This window comes from Limanda limanda, chromosome 5 (genome assembly GCF_963576545.1).
Source record: "Limanda limanda chromosome 5, fLimLim1.1, whole genome shotgun sequence".
NCBI lineage: Eukaryota > Metazoa > Chordata > Actinopteri > Pleuronectiformes > Pleuronectidae > Limanda > Limanda limanda.
Window position 1 is genome coordinate 26,751,949 of NC_083640.1, and position 19,617 is coordinate 26,771,565.

The 19,617-nt window shown below is 40.9% G+C and overlaps 3 protein-coding genes across 4 annotated transcripts in view; 1 reads left to right on the plus strand and 2 right to left on the minus strand.

Annotated features, from left to right (window-relative positions):
• loxl2b (lysyl oxidase-like 2b) overlaps positions 1–5,084 on the minus strand; it is a 44,990-nt gene extending 39,906 nt beyond the window's left edge. Inside the window, exons 1-2 of the mRNA XM_061072079.1 lie at positions 5,023–5,084; positions 70–432 (exon numbers count right to left, since the gene is read on the minus strand). Coding sequence (XP_060928062.1) covers positions 70–432; position 5,023 — 364 coding nt within the window. The 5' untranslated portion in view covers positions 5,024–5,084. The remainder of the gene's footprint in view (positions 1–69; positions 433–5,022) is intronic.
• Positions 5,085–6,598: 1,514 nt separating this feature from the next.
• LOC133002454 (cytochrome c oxidase subunit 6A, mitochondrial-like) lies at positions 6,599–7,857 on the plus strand. Its single transcript, XM_061072278.1, is given in 4 exon segments — positions 6,599–6,701; positions 7,522–7,674; positions 7,770–7,796; positions 7,799–7,857. Coding segments are annotated over 4 exon segments (342 nt in total).
• Positions 7,858–11,130: 3,273 nt separating this feature from the next.
• On the minus strand, positions 11,131–18,353 carry LOC133001919 (lysosomal membrane ascorbate-dependent ferrireductase CYB561A3). 2 transcript variants are annotated; one of them, XM_061071632.1, is made up of 7 exons: positions 18,245–18,353; positions 16,665–16,788; positions 15,828–16,032; positions 13,073–13,281; positions 12,819–12,973; positions 12,573–12,741; positions 11,131–12,482 (listed from the first exon to the last, which is right to left on the minus strand). In XM_061071632.1, exons 2-7 carry the CDS (start codon positions 16,779–16,781, stop codon positions 12,456–12,458), a joined length of 882 nt encoding a protein of 293 aa, XP_060927615.1. In that variant the 5' UTR covers positions 16,782–16,788; positions 18,245–18,353; the 3' UTR covers positions 11,131–12,455. The 2 variants fall into 2 exon arrangements, with proteins under 2 accessions (XP_060927615.1, XP_060927614.1); XM_061071631.1 differs by having other exon boundaries at positions 18,187–18,254.
• Positions 18,354–19,617: the final 1,264 nt, after the last annotated feature.

Below are 19,617 nucleotides of genomic sequence, written 5' to 3' on the forward strand. Positions count from 1 at the left end.
TTTGTCATTTTAAGGAATATGAGAAGATTGAATGTGTGTTTCCATGGTAACAGTGCTTCACAGGCCCACCTGTTCCTTTCCCATATTTCGAGGAAGGAGACCATGAGATGGCTTCCAGGTAGCCCAGCTCCCGACACACCACCTGAGCGGAGTGGATAGTGAAGTCGTCATCGCACACAGTTCCCCACTCGCCATTGTAGAAAACCTCCACGCGGCCCTCGTTGTGCTTCCTCTTATCTCCAGCCAATCGGAGCTGGATCCTGGGTGTGTCTGGTGACAGCTGCGGGGCCGAGTACTGTTCCTGCTCCGGGTCCGGGTAGCCCGGCGGGTAGCCCTGGTGGTCATACTGGGCCAGGGTCAGCTTTAATAGCACGGATAGGATGACTGTGCAGCAAGGCAGGTAGTTGGTGGTGGTCAGCATTTTGGTTGGCACTGTTGAAAAGATGAAGAGAGAGGAGCAGTCATGAAAACTCCTCGGTAATGTCTCAGATGGCTGTTCTGTACATCACAGAGGATTAGACTGATTATTTTTCAGTAGCTCTTAAATGACACTTACTTATAGCACTTTGTAGTTTTGCTTTTTTTTGAAGAAATTGTACTTTCTTGATTCTTTTTGTTCTGGGTTTTACCCTCATGGTTGAATGCACTTATTGTAAGTGGCTTTGGATAAAAGCGTCAGCTAAATGAAATGACATGTAATGTAATGTTGTTTATGATGTGTTGTTACTTGATAAACAGTATGAGAATAAACATATTATTATTTTCAATTCAACCATATTGCCCTATGTCAGCTGTGATTGGGTCCATTCTCCCTAAGACCCCAAAGGATAAACGCATTGGATGGATGGACAAACGCACGGACGGATGGATGGAAGGATTGTTTAATCAGCGAGCCATCACTGATGTTGTGCAACAGATTATCAAAATCATTTGCTTATGTTGACAGCGCATTAAATACTGTGCATGTGACTTGTCGTGAGAGGGGAACTGAGAATCATCACTCAACCCTGCAGCTTCCTTCAGAGCAACAGAGCCTTGGTCCTGACTAGGGTTGCAAAGGGGCGGAAAGTTTCCGGTAAATTTCCGGAAACTTTCCGGAAACTTTCCACGGGAAGTTAAGCTCGGGAATTTTGGGAATTTTGAAAAAAAAAAAAAAACTACACAAATTAAACGCTGAGCAATAAAAACATCATTCAAAACTCTAGTTTAAAGATGTATGGAATGCAGCACACGCTGCACGTTAAGTTTCAACCCTCCACTGTGCATTCTTCCATCACATGCACAGATAACTCCCAGCATCCTTCACACTACAGCAGGGCTATTGAGGCCTGCTGTAGTGTGCAGGACTAGTCAGGTAAGTTTCGATGATATTACTCGGGAAAATATATTAGCATGCTGATTGAGGATTGTTCATCTGTTCAGCCTATTTCCATTCATTTATCCATCAATTGTAAAATATTTTCACAGACGATTCCAATTGTTTGGCGAACTATTTATATCTCTGGCATTGCATTAGTGTTTTTTCACAAACTTTTTTATCACCTTATTCTACAGAACAATGCCACGTGCACTACCTCATGTGTGGAGACATTTCACCCCATCCAATGTAGAAGGAAAGGCTGTATACATGTGCAAATACTGTGCAAAGACCTATGTTAAGAATGACACAAAGATGCAGAAGCGTATAGTCAAGTGCCCAAAGTTTCCTCAGGGCTCAAATCAGCCTATGCCAAAACGAAATGTTTATATTTATGTCTGTATATGACAAGGTTAATACAGTGAGTATAAATTACCCACAACATTTCCAGTTTATTCCCGTTAATTCCCGTATATTCCTGTTAATTCCCGTATATCCCCGTCAATTCCCGTATATTCCCGTTAATTCCCATTAATTCCCGTTAATTCCCGTTAATTCCCGTTAATTCCCATGGAAAGTTTCCAACTTTGAATATTCCCGGAATATTGCAACCCTAGTCCTGACACTGCTCAATTAAAAACATCCCGGCTGAGCTCTTCAGCATTTTGTCTTTCCTAAAACTTTTGGACAGGTTGATTTGAAGCAGGATGTTTGCTGTTGTGAATGAGAGGGAAGTCAGGCATCTCAAATACATGGGAAAGTTGGTCCATGTCTGCTGGATGTGGGCTAGATGATTGCACATCTTTATAAGGTGATTAAAGGTTAATGTTTGCAGAATTATAACCCAAAAATATTTGGTTTTTACTTTTGCCACAGGCAGTTTAATTTATATACCTTTTCAGCAAACTGGAGACTGTGTGTAAAAGTAGAACACGTTACTTTCCATTCAGCAGGGCATTATTCATTAGATGGCATAACAACCTTAATGGGCCTAAAGCAGCAAATGGGGGCACTTTTATAACAAATGTTTCCATTATCTAAGGCTTTATGAATGTAGATGATGTCAAATAAAACATTTGAAGTTAAAGAGTTGCATAAGTTTGCATATACACAGGACTGGTGCAGGACCTTCTGAACTGGTGCCAGTGGAACTGCCTCCATATCATTTGGAGGGAAAAACCAGAGAACTGGTGGTAGATTTCAGCAGGTGCAGACAATTCCCTCCAACACCAGTGAACATCCAGGGAATGGACATCGAGTTAGTGACCTCTTATAAGTACCTGTGTACAGTACCTGTGTACAGTACCTGAACAACTGTACTGTTGAAGAAGAGAGTGAGAGCACCTTCACCTGTACCAGAGGAGCGCAGGTGAGAGCTGGTAGCTGACTGAACACAGACACACACTAGAGAGACACAGATGCTGGGGCATGGAACTAAGACAGAGAAGAGAGGAGCAATAGAGAGACTCTTGACAGAAACTAGTGCTGAGCTGCAAAGCTGCAAACTCTTTATGTAGAGGTTTAAGTTTATGTTTGCACCTGGTCTCTTATTAAAGTTAAAATGTTAAAACCTGAGTGGTTTGTCTCTCGCTGCTGTGGTGAGAGCCCCATTGTCAACTGCCACAAGGACTTTAACTATTAACTGTGAAATATTCACTGTGCTATACTCATCTATCTGTGCAATATCAACAGTTCATGTGCAATCTATTCACTGTGCATATTCTCACACTGCACATATTAGTCCTGTCCAGTTTAGTTTATTAGTTACATTCGTTATTTTTTTATATTCCTCACACTTAACTAGTATTATTGCCTTTCGACTCTAGCTGCTGTAATACTGCAAATCTCCCCATTGTGGGAATAACTATGATTATTTGTCTTATCTTGTCTCACTGCATGTGGAGAGCTGATGGTTTACTTTGAGTCCTAGAGAGGTTGGAGTGGAGCCTGACAAAGACTCCAATAGGGTGACGTAAAGCCAAACTCCCACAGAGAAATACTGATAACTGGCCCCAGCTCCTACCTGCCTCCAAACACAGAGAGTAAATCCATGTGCCAGGTCAAAAGCCGATGTAACCGAGAGTCCGTTGTCATGCCCGTCTCAAAAATATGCACAAAACCATTATCACCCGACAACTCGTCAAAAGCTGCGTGTCCTACAAATGAATCAAACTTTTCTGCTTTTGTGTGAAAAACATCTGGCTGATGATCGCTCAGCTGCAGAGCTCCTACTTAGCTCACTGTAACGTGGCAGTGGTTGCACAAGCTCGAAACAACACTCACATAACGGAGCGGGCAGATGTAGAGGAGCCCCCCGCCTCGGGGTCTGCTCACAATGTGCCAGGGTGATGTCATTAACAAAGAAAGCGTCAGCATTAACATTTAAAGACAGGTTCAACTGAGGGGATGCATGCAGACCTGAGAGGAGCTCATTCCTCCTAGATGAGAGTTCTTCCATGTCACGCTCAGAAAACAAATAATGTCTTTAATGATATCTGGGGTGAGGGAGTCGTAGTTCAGAGAGCAGCGGCCCCTTGAAAACATGTCATCGCTCAGCACAACATATCCTTTCCTTCAGGAAACCTGGATATCTGAAACATCTGCTGCCTTTAGCCCATAGACTGTATATGCTTTAGCCTCAAAAACACTGATGCTTTTGAACAAGATCAATTACCATTATGATATTTTAAACTAAGGCGCTCTTTACAAAAACCACATTATCCCAACGTAAGCACCACTGTGTTTTAAGAAGGGTTGGTGGGACTTTCACCTTCATGGAAGCCAAACAGGTCCCACCTGCTGCTGCAGGGGATACGCATCGGCTGAAAGGTCAAAATGTCAGTTTATAAGAATGTCGGCATGCAGCCTCTCCTCAGCCCTTTTCTTCAGCTTCACTGCATGTACACACCAGAAAACAAGAACTCAAGATTGAAATGCAACAAATAAAATTTAGTCCGACATTTTATTTATTTCAATTAATAATAAACGATTAATACTTTTAGTTAAAAGAAAAAACAAAAGACTAATAGTTGCATGAATAACCTGCAGTTGGTGCAACTTTTTGCTGAGAACGTAACAAGGTTCTGCACTGAATGCTTGTTATACATTATTCATTAATCTGTTTGCAATTATTCAAATTAATCTGTTCTTAGTCAATAAAAGGGCAAATGAAGAGTAAAAGCTCACAGAGGCCGAGGTGTCACCTTCAGAAAGGTTATTTTTTGTGTGACAAACCATTAGAAACTCAAGTATGTTCATTCAACAAAGGAGATGCTAACACTGGAGAAGCTGCAACCCTGAAAAGTTCACAGTTTTACTTGACACATAAAAAACACTAAATGGATCACCAGGGTTGTTGATGACTGATGTTCTGATGATCCATTAACGGATCCATTAAGCTCTAGATGTAGTGGTGTCATGCAACACAAGTGATAATAACTCAGATATGAATGAGAATCATGTACAAAACTTACTTGGTCTTTAAGCATAGAAAACCTCATCATCCCACAATGAGTTTAAAGCATCCTGGTGCAGCCACTGAAGCTCAGAGCTGAAGACAATGAAACCCCCTGCAGTAACACCACAGCCCTTTAACAACATCTACTAACCAGAGTCCTCACAACAGGTCCACTGTGACCGTTTTGATTGGCTCGGGCTGAACTTACTGTTTTCTTGTCGCTGTTCTCCTGCCCTGGAAGTCCTGCAGCTCCTGCACCAACAGGCTGAACGCAGCTCAGCTGGCTCTCTCCAAACTTTCACTCCGTCTCATGCACATCCCCGAGCTGCAGGGGCCCCGCCTCCACGATGACCTCACAGGTGTCGTGCCGAGTTCTGCCTCCCCGCCGAGATGAGCATGCAGCTCGCGGGAGCGCGCACAGCTTCAGTGGAAACACGGCACCAGACGTGATCATCTCAATGTACCGTTTAAAAACGATATAATCTCGGTTGATGGTGTTTATTAATGATAAACAACTTGGTTTATAGATCTGTAGAAATAAAGTTGCATTGTGAATGAATTATCTGGCAGCTGTGTATTTGATTTAAGGGTTCAAGAGTTTCAAAAGAGTCTATTCTCTACGGAGCCCAGATAGAGACATGGGGAGAAAAATCTGATGGTTGAAAAAACATGTTCTTTTGCGAAAAGATTTCACAAAAAGTTTTGCCTGATGTTTATAAAAAAAATGTTTTATCTTTTTCTTTTTCTTTTTTACCTTTCGGGGGTATTTGTCAGACAATACCTCAATAATGAGTCAGAACAACCCATTGTTGGGCTGTTTTGACTCAACATACAAATGTTGTTTTAAAAAACAAGTAAGATAAACAAGTACTTATAAGTAAGCCTATAGTTTAGCTAACAGAAAATTGAGCAAATCTCTTTAGGAAACCAACAGTGCTTTAATCCAACCTACAGCATAAGATTTAACTATACTTAAAGAATGTGTGCAGAGAGCTAACTACCGACTGTATATAATGATGGAGACATGACTGCTCACCTTAAGTGAAGCCAAATATTCTTGATCGCCACCTGGTGGTAGTCAACAGTATAGATAATAAATCCTGCTTCCTCCATGTTTATGGTTAGGAGATGGACCATCTAAAAAGTTAAAGTTCCTATCATTAGGGCCCGAGCACCTCCGGTTGGAGGCTCTATTGGATTTTAAAGGATTTGTATTTCCCTTGTGGGGCTTTTTCAGGGTCTAGACATGCTCAAATTCATACCAAAGTTTACAGGAAATTCAAAACCCCAATAAGTAACTGTATTATGGAGTAATTTGAAATGTGCGAGGCAAAATGGCTCAACAGCGCCATCTAAGGAAAAGCCCCTCAATTAGCTTTCACCGATCTTCACAAAAATCATAGCCCATGCAGGTGTATCATGACCAGACAAAAAAAAAAGTTTAGCTGTGCAATGGGAAAAGTGCAACAGTAGGCCTGCCCTTTTGGATTTAGTGGCCATTTTGGCCATTTTCTACATTTTTACTTGGTCCCAGGGTTTCATCAGATCAACTTCATATGGAGATGAGTGTCATCACAACAAGATGGAAATAAAAACTACCTCAAGTTTGATTACACGCCATCAAAACAGGAGGTTCTGTATCTCGGACATACATGGACCATGAATCCTTTGATGCTGATAATGCAGGAGTGGAGTAGTTTGTTAACGAATCAGCATCAAAGGCCGCAACCAACAACAAAGGAAGCTGGACTTCAAACCTGTCTCAGAGCTGAGCAGAAGGGAAAATGGCGGCCCTGGGAAGCGTCTACAAAGCAGTGCTGAGGTCTTCTTCGACCCAGACCCGCCGCCAGCTTTCTGCGTCTGCCAGCGATGGAAACAGTGCTTTAGGTAACTATAGCAACCCGTTAAAAGTCACCAGTTGTCTCTCGCGTAATTGATCTTGTGTTGCGACGGTGACCTTACTGTGTAGGTATTAGCTAAACATCCTTGAGCGGGTTTCTGCCAAATTTAATTCCAGTTCACACAACTACTGAAAAACTAAGAGCTAAGAATCCTGCTCAACATACAAGTAAATACTGTGTAAAGGAGAGTCACATCAAAGGAAAACAATCAAAAACATGTCGCGGTCACCAGAGGTCACTGTGTCATTAAAAAAAATGAACCGTTATATCGTTATGTTTGATTTTTTTCACGGAAATTAGAAGTAAACTGAAAAAGGGTGTTTGTTTGATTGCTTTCAAATCTGACTGTGATATTTTTTTACTCTGTTAAAGGCTTAAACTCATAACATCCATGTTAGTTGAACAGCTGAGTTGAACGCTGAGCTTCCATGGTGTGACCTAAAATAAAGGTGTTGTCTTGTGTGTCTTAAGGTTTTTGGGGAAACTGGGTAAAGTCTTGGTCAGAGGGCAACCAGCTGCATGCAATGGGTGATTTTAGCATTTGCTGGAAAGGACATCCTGGCTGTTTCTCAATTCAGGGGCTGCATCCTTCACAGGCTGCACCTTAAGACCGATTGCTCACAATGGACACGGTCTTTGTGGTCAGCCAGATGGAATTCAAGTTATTATTATAACTTTTTATTATTATGTATAGTTACAGATATTATGTTGGCATAAGCTGGTAGTATTCCACATGTTCACTTTATTGCTCATCTGAGGCTTTGATTTCTTTGTTTGTTAAACTTATCTATGTCTTTCTTTTCTAGCTGAGAAATGGAAGTCGCTCTGTTTCCTGATTGCCCTTCCTGCTGTTACGGTGTGCATGTTGAACATGTACCTGAAACGGACTCACCATAGAGAGGAACGGCCGGAGTTCGTCCCTTACTCACCTCTTCGCATTCGCACCAAGGTCTGACTTTGTTTGTCAAATAATTCACGTTTTAAACTCTGTCTCATGTGCCACTTCACTATTTTGATTAAATTATATGTTGTTTTATTGTTTTCATCCCTATAGGCTTTCCCTTGGGAGATGGCAACAAAAGCCTTTCCACAACCCCCACTTGAATGCCCTTTCTGATTGCTATGAGGAATATCATGAGTGAAGCCTCCCTTCAGATCTCACAACAGTCCCTCAGCGTTTGTTACTGGACCACACTCGCATTTACTTTTATGTTTTTCTTTTTCTGCTTTACCTCTTTGCTCTCAACATTGGGCACCCAAACCAACAACTTGGTTTTCATTAAATAAATAAAACGCCCACTTAAACTGAATAAACTTTAAAAATAAAGTAACTTTTATTTTCATTTTCATGGTTGGTCTTTTTGTCGAGGGGATGTCGTTTGGATTCAAGGTTCTTAGATTATTGAGTAAGCTTGAATATCCACAGATGTAAATAATAAAACTACTAAATTTAATTTATTTGCTTCATTTCTGCCGTTGTGATATTGTCCATGCAGACTCATGGCTAAACAGGAAGAATTATAATAATTGATCCACTAAAAGTTGTTAACACCTGTGCTTTCTCTCCTCTAAGTCAAAATATCTGCTGTGAAAATAGACCAGTGCACTAGTGTATGGCTCAACTGGTATAGCTACAGTATAATATCAGCTCTGGGGGCAATTGCCAATATTCTGGGGCCTCTGGTGCAAACAGTAGATATCTGAGAAAATACTTTACTCCATGCACACTGTTTACAGCCCGGCTAGTTTCTTTTATTAAGCAAGTCAAACAATTCCTCTCTCGAAATGCAAACAGTGATATGTTTTGTAGGTGCCTTGACCCTTGTATTGTTCCTGGGTTGGATAGACCCAGAGTGTGTGTGTGTGTCTCTGTGGGGTCATTTAGACCCACAGCTGATAGATAGATAGATAGATGTGGCACTATAGAGATGCATATAGTTAACATCAATTACATAAAACTGTAACAGACGTTCTCCACCATTCTTTCCTCTCTCTATCTCCAAAACATTACTGAGAGTAAAAACATGAAGGAAATTATTTTAAATAGGAAGTCTTTGTAAACAAATGTGTACATGAGACATAACATAAACATTAACATAACATGGATGCAGTGTACTGGAAAAGCCTTGCTTGAAGTGAACCCTGGACTGGACTTACCTCTGCTGCCCCCTAGTGTTAAATAGGACTTACTTGCTTTCAATAATGGAACAAACTGTGAAGCAGGATTTTGCCAAGTAAAAACAAATGCACTGCAGCTGACTTCTCACTTGAATTAGAAAATGATGCGTTCAGTCAGCTTCTCCTCCAAGATATCTCCCACGCAACTATACCAGACAGCTCATCACTGGGGCGCAGACTTGGCAGTGTGTGTTGTTTTTCTTGTGAACAAGAGGAAACCAGTGTGTGTTGTGGGGAAAGCTGTGGTGTTGCATGAAATCTTTTGGCCTCAGCAGCACTCCTGTGTGAAGTGTCTTTAATATCTGTCATTCGAAAAACGGGGGGGGGGGGGGGGGGGGGGGGTCTGGTTTGCTTCGCTCTGTTGTTTAAGCTTCTGTTTGTGACATTTCATACAATTATCATGTCTCTCATAACACACGTTTCTTACCATATAGAGTTTTCCTTGAGATGTTTGTTCAACCTGATGATCATGTGCTCTCAGCCCCATCAGCAGACCCTGTTTCAACTCAGCTGCCAGAGAATACATCTTGGGAAAAGAGGACACTTAATGCAATGATAATCAACATAATCAGTTTGTCAATATCTCACTTTATCTACTCCTACATTTGAGTTGCAACCTCTGTTGTCAAACCTGGGCTCAAGTTGAAAATACCACCTGATTCTTGACTGATCCGTTAACAGATACTATAACCAAGACAAAAATTATTTTCGAGACTAGATGATAAAACTTTTCCCACTGTCATGTCTGGTCATGGTAAATATGAACCTATGGTTAGGAAGTGGTAAGCTCAGCTCAGCATGAAGACTGGGAGAGGACACCTTAGACTTTATATAAAGATGGAGGATGTGTCTCCACTTCAAGTATCAGTGTAACAAAGTCACACTGATACTTGAAAGACCAATCTAAATTTCCCTCAGGATTAATAAAGCTTCCATCTATCTATCTATCTATCTATCTATCTATCTATCTATCTATCTATGATTCAGCTATGATAATAATATAGGACAAGACAAATGTTTCATACATGTGCTTTGACTGTTTAGTTTGGTACATGTCCCATCCACTAACATGGAAGAGGCCAGGTTTATGATCTATACTGCAGCCAGCCTCACCTTTGCGGAGCCATTGTGTCATCCATCTTTTTATACAGTCTTTTTATGGGGGAAACAGCTAGCCTGGTTACCAAACATCCAGCCACACCTCTAACTCTCACAGGTATCGTTTATTTAATCTACAAAAACTGTTGAATAACCAGGATTAAGATAATTATATATATATATATATATATATATATATATATAAACATTCATATTGTTGACATCTATGATTTTGTACATTGTGGTGCAGATAATTAGACTTTAATAATAATATTTATATCGCTATAAGAGCTACATACTGGATTATCTGACTTTAAAGGTTTGTTAAAGCAGTACTGTGACAGGGAAGTGTAGCCTCAGGCAGGCTTGTTACACAGGTTTTGCACAGTTGAACAAAACTTTATAATGTGGTAGAGGTATAGTATATGGTTCCTTTTCTTGGGGCAGATTTACAGAAATAGTTTTATATCGAGTTTGTCGGACTTTCCCTTTGATTCAGACTTTTTCAGAATCACGGCATTGTGAATCAATCGGGTCCTGTAAGGTTACAGCCAACTCACGTCACTGCAGTCCATCAGAACCTGGACCTGTGACACATCTTGTGTTTCAGCGGTTTCATTGAGTAATTCTATGTTGACACCTGTGCTGTAGACTTCCCCTGGGTTGTCTCTAATTCTGTTTAGTGGTCTTGCCAAACAAAGATTTTAAATTTATTTTCAAGGGCAACACTGAGATCTTGACATCTGTCTGTGGTGGACCTTGAGGTGTCGATTGGAAAGGGTATCCGCTGAATCACACCTGAGGCCACGGTCCAAGTTCGTGTTGTTACTTTTTCACCATGGAGCCATATTCCAGCTCATATCTGAGGGCAACATTACAGAGTCTAGAGAGGATCTCAACTGTGTCATTGTTTGAGTTTCAACAGAAGTAAACGTGCAGTAAACATTAAAGGTCAAGAGTGAAAATCCTTCCACAGATCTCAGTAAGAGAGATGTGAGTTTACTTGAGCTGCCAGATTGTTTGCTTTCATTATGGTTTGAGGTAGAGGATAAAAGCTGTTCTTGGTGTTTCCTAAACAAGGCTCACTTTCAGCAGATAGAACCAAATTTGATAAGAAGATTTTGACAGATTCTAGTCTGTGAACTTCATATTGTTTATTGATCAAATAAAGTGAAGGTTGTAGAAAAACAGAGTAAAGAATCTTTTTGAGAGGAACAGGGAGGTCTTTTTCTGCAGCTTTTACTTCTACACAAAGCTCTCTGAAGAATACAGAATCATGTCGGATAACACATTTTCATTACCTGATGTGTCTTACATTGAACATTCAACGTTCAAAATTAAATCAGACAAATAACAGTACTTACTGGAATACAGATAGTACAAGGATTACCGTGAATCTGGTGAATATAAATGTGGTTTCAAACGGGGGCTGTTGGGTCTTGTCGGAAGTATTGATTCTTAGTGCCATGCTAGTTTAGAGATATATTCTTAAACTTGGACATAACTCTGGTAACCAAATTCAACCCTCTCTCCGAGTAAGTGGTTTACTGGTACCGGATTCATACAATGAGATTGTTAAATACAGGCTGCATCAATTGTTTTAATATTTTACCACAGAAACATATACTGAAACCAAATGCTTCAACATCAAGGCAGAGACAAAACAGTATCTGGTAGATCTATGAGTCAGAACTTATTAACATCAAAATGATCATCAGTTGCAATGCCAACTTGTTCATGTTAAACAGGTATAATATAAAGTTGCTGAAGCTCATGGGAGTGGCAATAGTTCTGCAGATATAGTCATGGAAAAGTAATAGCAAGTTTTGACCTCATGATGGTGCTATAGCAAATGTCAGCTTTTCAAAACTTTAACGGTTGTTCCTCTATCTTGTATAATAATTTAACACCAACTGCCTTAGTATCTGGCACATTACGTTGAGGGTTGGCTGATGAAAAATTGAATGAAATATATGTTGACCCTACCTCCTACCCTGCTAATATTCAGAGCAAAATAGATGGAACATGTCCTTGGCTAACTCAACCTTAACTGAAGTTTGGATGTGTATAAAATATATAAAGAAATAAAAAAAATTATGAATTAGTAGCTGGATGAGTAGTAGATCCAACCCCAATGTGGCTCTGCAGTGAACAACATATCTTAGTACATGTTCCAGCTATTGACCACCTGTGTTAGTTTGGCGTGTCCGCAATAAAGTAAAAGCTACAATTTATTATTGGTGAGCTGCATTGCACTGCACAACAGGACATTCTTCATGAAACATGTTTTTTTATTCTTCGAGCAAAAAAAAGCAACATTAAATAAAAATTTCAAATAAATATTTGCAAAAGCAGACCATTCTTACAAACTCCAGGCAGCTCTTTTTACATTCACACTATAGCTATCTCGACTCTTCTGATCTGTGATGGATGAGCAGATTCTGCCTGCCTGGACAATTTTCCTTCAATCATTGTCTTCTTGAAACAATGGCTGTGGGAGAGAGCAGATAAGGATTAAAACTAAATACTCTATGTTATTAATTCCTCAAATGTATATGAATGCTTTATCAGCCGCACTGACCGCATAAGCCACATCCTCCGGTCGAGGGTCCGGTCGCTGCCATGAGTAGTTGGACAAAATCTTCAGGACGACCAAACCGAAGACTACGATCAAAACTCCTAATGAATTTCCTAACACGGCCTCAGGTGGAAGGCTGGAGTACGGCTGAGTTTCAGTGATGTTTCCTTTACTTTGGAAAAAAATGTTGGAGGATTTAAAAATTTGAACCAAGATGGAAAAATGAAAGGCAGTAAAAACAAGACTTACAGGCTAAAGATGAGTTTCTCGTTAATTCCGGAGATGCAGGCGGCGATGCTGAGCAACAGTATGCTGCCTCCCAGCCACACGTGGACGGGTTTCATGAGTTTTCGTAGTGAAACAGGGGAGCACGGCAGGAGAAAACCAGCCACACCTACCACCCACTGCATGGACAAACGAATAGACATCCACAGAAAAAATTAGCAGAATTAAATGTCTGCTGACCTTATTGTTATTCTGCTCGTGTATTGTAACTCGTATACCTGTAGGGCAAACAGAGCGGCAGCAACTATTCCAATCCAGCTGTGTATGGAGTAGAGGTTGGCCATGCCTTTGGCATTGTGGAAGTCAAACACAGCACAAAGTCCCACGATTGACAGCAGCAGGGCGATGAGCATCAGTGCAGCATGAAGGATCTTCCAGGGCAGTTTGTTCTGACCCCAGGTCAGGGGGATGCGGTACACAACTGCTCCTGCGGGGGGGGGGGGCGACCACACACACACACACACGTGTCAACAGGATTAACTCAGTTCAGGTCTGAATAATATCAATGAGGAGGAGGCATGGAGTTAGAAGGACTTTTACCTAGCTGATTTGTAAATGTGTTGCATTATGGGAAATTAAGTATCTCAAACTGGGGATTTGAGATTGATTAACAAAGTAGGAAAATGTGAAGACGTGATACAGTAATGTCTTATTATACTCAGATTCTTTATTGCACAAATATTTAACGCAAAATCTAATAAAATAAATAAATATCTCTTCTTATACATCCTGGTCAACATATATTTAATTTGAACTATATATTTACATTTATACATTTATATTATGTTTTCACTAGCATTTGTTTGTGTGTTTGTAAGGAAGCAGGATTACTGCAGAGATTACCATGATGGTTGGTCAGTGAGTGGATCAAGACTATTTTTTTCCACTTTTTTTTGTGAAAGATATATCAAGGATCAGATATGATTCAAGGATATTGAGGAAAACAAACTGGCATGTTTAGGGGACTGATATTTATAAGTGTGTGCAATTGGGTGCAGATCCAAATAAAAATCTGTGTCTAGTGAATATTGATGTGGAGATTGTTGGGCTTTAGTGTAGGAGGCAACATCCACACTATTGTGTTTTTAATTGAAAAAATTACAATTATGCTACAGAACGGGCATATAAAATTTAAACATGATAAACTGTGCTTTTTGCTTATTATTTTTGCTTAACATTGTGTGAATCAATGTCTGTTTTCATGAACCCGGGTCGTTTTTCATGTTTATGTTTTGAATTGTTAAGTATACAGTACACAGTATTCCATTAGAAAAACTGCAGTCATATATACATATAAACAGCATTAGTGATCTTCCTGTAACCGGGTAGTTCAGTCGTGTGAAATACTGTTGCAAAACAAACTAATAGGAATGTTGTGTGTTAACCTGCTCTAAACTGCCTATATTTTTATTTACCTTGGATAATGGTGATCCAAGCATAGGATATAATATCAATACTGCTGTGTACAGTCATCATCGACTGAGCTCTGTTAGTTGAGCATGTTGTACAGGCAGTGTTATAATGTTATTACCTTTGTAATGCAGGCTTTTACAAAGTAAGATTATCAGTGTTAGTTAGGTTTGTTTTTGCCCTTTGTTCAAATGTTTATTCTAACTTTGATTCCAAAAGGCTCCTGTGTAGTACAAACAACAAACCAAGCACAATTTTGTCAACACCTTACAATTTTGTGTAAAGATCAATTGGTTTTGGGCAGATATTTATTCTATAGACCACTAAATTATACATGATTGTATACACCATTGTTTTCTTTGTTATTACCTGTTCTTATGATAAATGTATGAATTAATTTTGCAGTAATATGTCGAGTAACATCCATATGCGTGTATGGGTACTACATTAAATAAATAAAGATGCTTTACAGTATTTTACTACTGAGAGGGGTGCCATTTTTCTTCAGCTGAGCACTGGCCCCCCACAATGCCTTTACACGGCCATGTGACAATCACTTTCATTTCATTATAAACAGTCACATGATTCTTTTTTCCACACTCGAAGAGTCAAAGAGCAAAAGAAAGAGAGTGGGTGTGCACTGTAAAACACTTCTTCCCACAGACTGTGGGTCTACTGCCCTTCACCTGATGTTCTGCTAACCATTAACACAATATACTGTCATTATATCATTGAGTTTTAAGGTAGCTGTAGAATATGACCCAGACAGGGACAAACTATGCAGCTTATATAATCTTTTAACCATTCCAGCAACAGCACGTTATTAAAGATGGATGGCTACATATGTTCAGTTGTAGTTAAAGCAGAAAGCTCATGTAGGCATTAATTATATCATGTTAAAGCAATAACAATAACAATTCGACGAGTCCCTGTGCCCAAACAGGTAGTATAGACAAAACAAGAGTGACCACGTTCACACAGACCAGAGAAAAGGTCGAGTCAGAGAACGCCTGTGTGGGAAGATTATTTCTCTCCCTCTCTCTCTCTGGTATATTGCTCGATGACTTCACATGTATATAATTATAACATCTTTACATATAAAACAGGCGTCTGTCACAATGTGAATGGAAAATGCTAAATGGTGGTCCTGTTATGTTTGCAAATAAAATTCTTAAAAAGAAAACCACAGATGATTCTGTCAAACACAGATAACTGTCAAGAGTTGTTTCACCTGTGTGTGTGTGTGTGTGTGTGTGTGTGTGTTTGTGCGTGCGTGTGTGTGTACAATACATTTTTTCCAGTGATAATGACCACTCAAATCTTTAACAGCACTTTGTCAACACATCACTCACACACAGCTGGCACAGCCGTCAGGGGCAATTTGGGGTTCAGTATCTTGCCCAAGGACACTTCGGCATGCAGATCTGGTCATGGAAACATCTGTTGTAGAAGAACTGTCTGTGTGTGTGTTTGTGTGTGTGTGTTTGTGCGTGCGTGTGTGTGTGTGAAGAAGTGAGAAACAGAAATGAAACTCAGTGATCCAAAATTGAAAAAGCCACTCACCGATGCCGTACACCACCACCAGGCCTGTGACCATCAGGACGGGGTGCCAGTTGAACTGGTGGGCCGAGCCATCCCAGGCGAACCCGCCGCGCCACTGGCTGTTCCACACACACACGCACACCACGCAGGCCAAGCCCAGGCACAGGCACAGCAGGTAGCATAGGTAAAAGCTCACGGTGGACCTCATCCTGGAGAGATCCGTCAGCTAAACAGATAAAAGAATCAAATCAGAACAGCAGTGGTAAGCAGGGAGATGGTGGTGTGGCTGATTCAATCCCAACATGAGTTAGTCACTGCAAAGTTAGTACTGATCAGGCTAAATGTTCCTTACAAAACAACTGAAAAAAACGGAAATGCTGTTGACTAATAGGCTAAAAGACACAAAGACACATTAAGAGACCAAATCCAGTGATGTTTTAACCTGAACATATTCAACATATCAACTTCCTGCTCACGGTTTGTCACCTTCGATGGATAAAGGCAGCAGCTACCTGCCAAATTTAAGTGTTTACTATATTGAAAGAATGACAGGCAGGAAGGATCAAAAAAGAAAATACCTATATTGCAGAAGAAATGGCTGGAGCTATTTTACCTTGAACTACCACCACTTAATTCAACAACACAAGCTCAACATTGTATTATAAGCATGGCATTTGACGAAAAGGTATTGCTCACCTTACTTTCTCCACAGCTGCTGTAAGACTGTGCACTTCCTACTTTACAACACAGAGCTTAGCCGCTCATCATGTGGGAGCCTGAGCTGCACCTGATGATTTTTTTTTTTATGTTTGCCACAGTCAATCTTTAACCAACACTCACTGTGTTATTTGCTCTTACTTTGCGCTTCGCTGGTTCAGCCGAGGTCTCACTTCTACATTCGGCCGTGTGGCGGAGGCTGAGGGGGAAGCAGTCTGGTGGGGTGGGGGTGCAGCTGGGAGTCGAGATGTTCAGCATCTGCTGCCTGGGGAGCGGGACACATTGATCAGTTTGGGGCTAATCAGCCAAATAGTATCCGGTTCACACAGAGACCACAGAACAGTATCAGACTTAGTGGAGATATTAAGCACAGTCAGAAACACGTGTGACTGACATATTTCAAATAGTCCAATTTGCTTATGAAGGTTCCAAACTGAGTGAAAAGACCTGGAAGTGTTTCAGCTGTTTGAATTTTCTAAATCAAGGGTCTTCAACGTTTCTCAGGCCAAGGACCCCCAAATTGATGGAGAGATGGAGCAGGGACCCCTTACTATATATATTGTATAAAATTGTGTTTTATATTAAACTGGGCCTAGTGCCATGTATAAACATAGCTACCCTGTTATTGTGCATTCAATACTAAGCTATTCAAATAATACACAGGTTCATACGTTCATGTTTTAATTATTGTGTGTCGCTGAATGTGTGCATTGCTGACTGAAAGATAATGTCTTTTGCCTACAATATGTTGGATTCATGTTAATGTGTATTTAAGGACATTTTAATTTGTGGGAAAAAATTGAAAAAATATTCTAATAAACCAAACATTTCGCGACCCCCCCCCCCCTGCAGTACCTCCGCGGAACCCCTAGGGGTCGTGGACCCCCTGTTGAAGACCTCTGCTCTAAATGATAAGGAAAGGAGCTTCCATGCCTCCTAACTTATCTCCTTTAGTATAGGAAACTCTGGACCGTCCCTTATGAACGCAAAGGAGACATTTTCCTCCCACAGTTCACTGCGGCAGATACATTTAAAGCGACACAAGCGCCAGGCATTTGGTTATAATGGTTAGGGTTAGGGCAGGGGGCTAGGGGGCTAGGGGATGTCACTGAGTGTCCTCACAACTCCAGAGAGCCTTGCGTGTGAGTGGGTCTGTCTGAGCTCAACATGAAGCCACAGGTCGTCACAGCACCGTTAGTCACAGCCTGACACCTCGACTGAGAACTGAGGCCAACTCACAAACTTTCACAACACATCCGGAACCCGACATACTGATGTGAAACTCAGGTTTCACACACATCTGTCCTTGACCCTGGGACGTTTTCCTTCCCCTTTAAGGAATCATGTTTAGGAACAGAGATTACTTGAACTATTCGGCCGCAGACTTTCTTCTTCCTTTTACCGTTGGCGGTGATACTATGACGTCTACTCTCCTCTAACAACGTAAACTTGTTTGTTTTCAAATAAAGTCTTGAGAGGTCCTCAGTTATCAATGACAGCTACAGCGTTTCCACATATACACACACACACACACACGCACGCACACACACGCAAGCACACACACGCACGCACACACACACGCACACACAGAGACGCACACAAACAGGCACACATGCGGACAGACTCACACACACAGCTCTCTCCAGATCAGCCTCAAACTCACCTTGAGTTCCTCATTTAGTCTGACATGTCACGTGATCAAACAGAGTAAAGTTGTGTACCTGCTTTACAAACTCTCCACATCCATGAAGACCACAGGCGACGTGTAATGGGTCGTGAATAATCGCTGAGTTCACGCTCCACAATCAGGAAGAGGTACCTGCCCTCACTTGACCCATTTCCTTATCGCCAGCGCAGCGCCTTGTGGGAAATGTGGTTGTATTACTCACGTGTGTGTGTGTGTGTGTGTGTGTGTGTGTGTGTGTGTGTGTGTGTGTGTGTTTGTATGTGTGTTTGTGTTGCAACCTACAGTCTATGGTTGCAACATTGGGCAACATTGTTTAAAACACACACACACACACACACACACACACACACACACACACACACACACACACACACACACACACACACACACACACACACACACACACACACACACACACACAGACTGCTTGAGGGAACGGACCTGAACAGATTTGTTGTCTTACAGCGCCACCTGCAGGCAGCTGTAGTCTGAGTCTATTTTTGCCGTGGGTGACTTGGGAATCTGCAAGCGATGCATCAGTTTTTCAACTCTTCCACAAGATCCGCAAATGTAGATGTGCCAATAAGGCCCCTAGTGGTAAAAGCAGTATTAGCAAACTAATTGCCACCGGTCTAATTCAAATAAACTAATTGCTGCACTGAACCTGGAGCCTTCAGGCCCCCTGAAGGTCTTGGGCCCAGTTGCTAATGGTTAAAGGGATAGGTCACCCAAAATGGAAAAGTAGCAGAGCAAAACTCTTGTATTTATTGGTGTATTTAACGGGGACAATGCGCATTAATATGAGACATTGCTGTAAATACACCAGGGGGTATTTATCATGTGTTTTCACTGGATAGATGCGGCAAAGTCACTCTGAAGAAAGGAATGCAATATTAAAAAGACAAAGTTATTGAGATTATTTATAAGCATGGACGGCAAAACAAGAGGAGAGTAATATTAATGTGAGTAACTGCATCGTGCAGGATACCATTATTCTGCATTGTCAGTGGCTTTTTAAAACTCTGAGCAGTCAGTGCAAGGAGACTTAAAAATACACACACACTCTACATTAATAAAATACATGCATGCAGATGTGTGAGGACAAATTGGTTTAGGCAATGTGATTGGGGACAGCAGCACAGGCAGATTCAAAGATTCTAAACTCAAGGTTAATTTAGAAGCTTTTTCTCCAGCTCACAACAATAAGACCCTCTTCAGCAAGTATCTCCCTGCACTGAGTGCTTTAAGGGCCTATTGTCCTTGTTGGACTCAAATGTGACTGCTGAGATTTGACAACATAAAAAATATCAAAATATTGATGCTCTTTATGGTCGTTACTCTTTCTCTGACCAGAGTTACAATCATTTTTTTGTTGCAGGTGTTTTTTGGATTCAGAGAGGATACTTG

Coding starts and splice junctions, on each gene's coding strand:
- LOC133001919 (XM_061071631.1), bottom strand. Junction 13,282..15,827: donor GGTGGTGGTGTACGGCATCG/GTGAGTGGCTTT, acceptor CCCCCCCCGCAG/GAGCAGTTGTGTACCGCATC. Junction 12,974..13,072: donor CCGCTCTGTTTGCCCTACAG/GTATACGAGTTA, acceptor TTGTCCATGCAG/TGGGTGGTAGGTGTGGCTGG.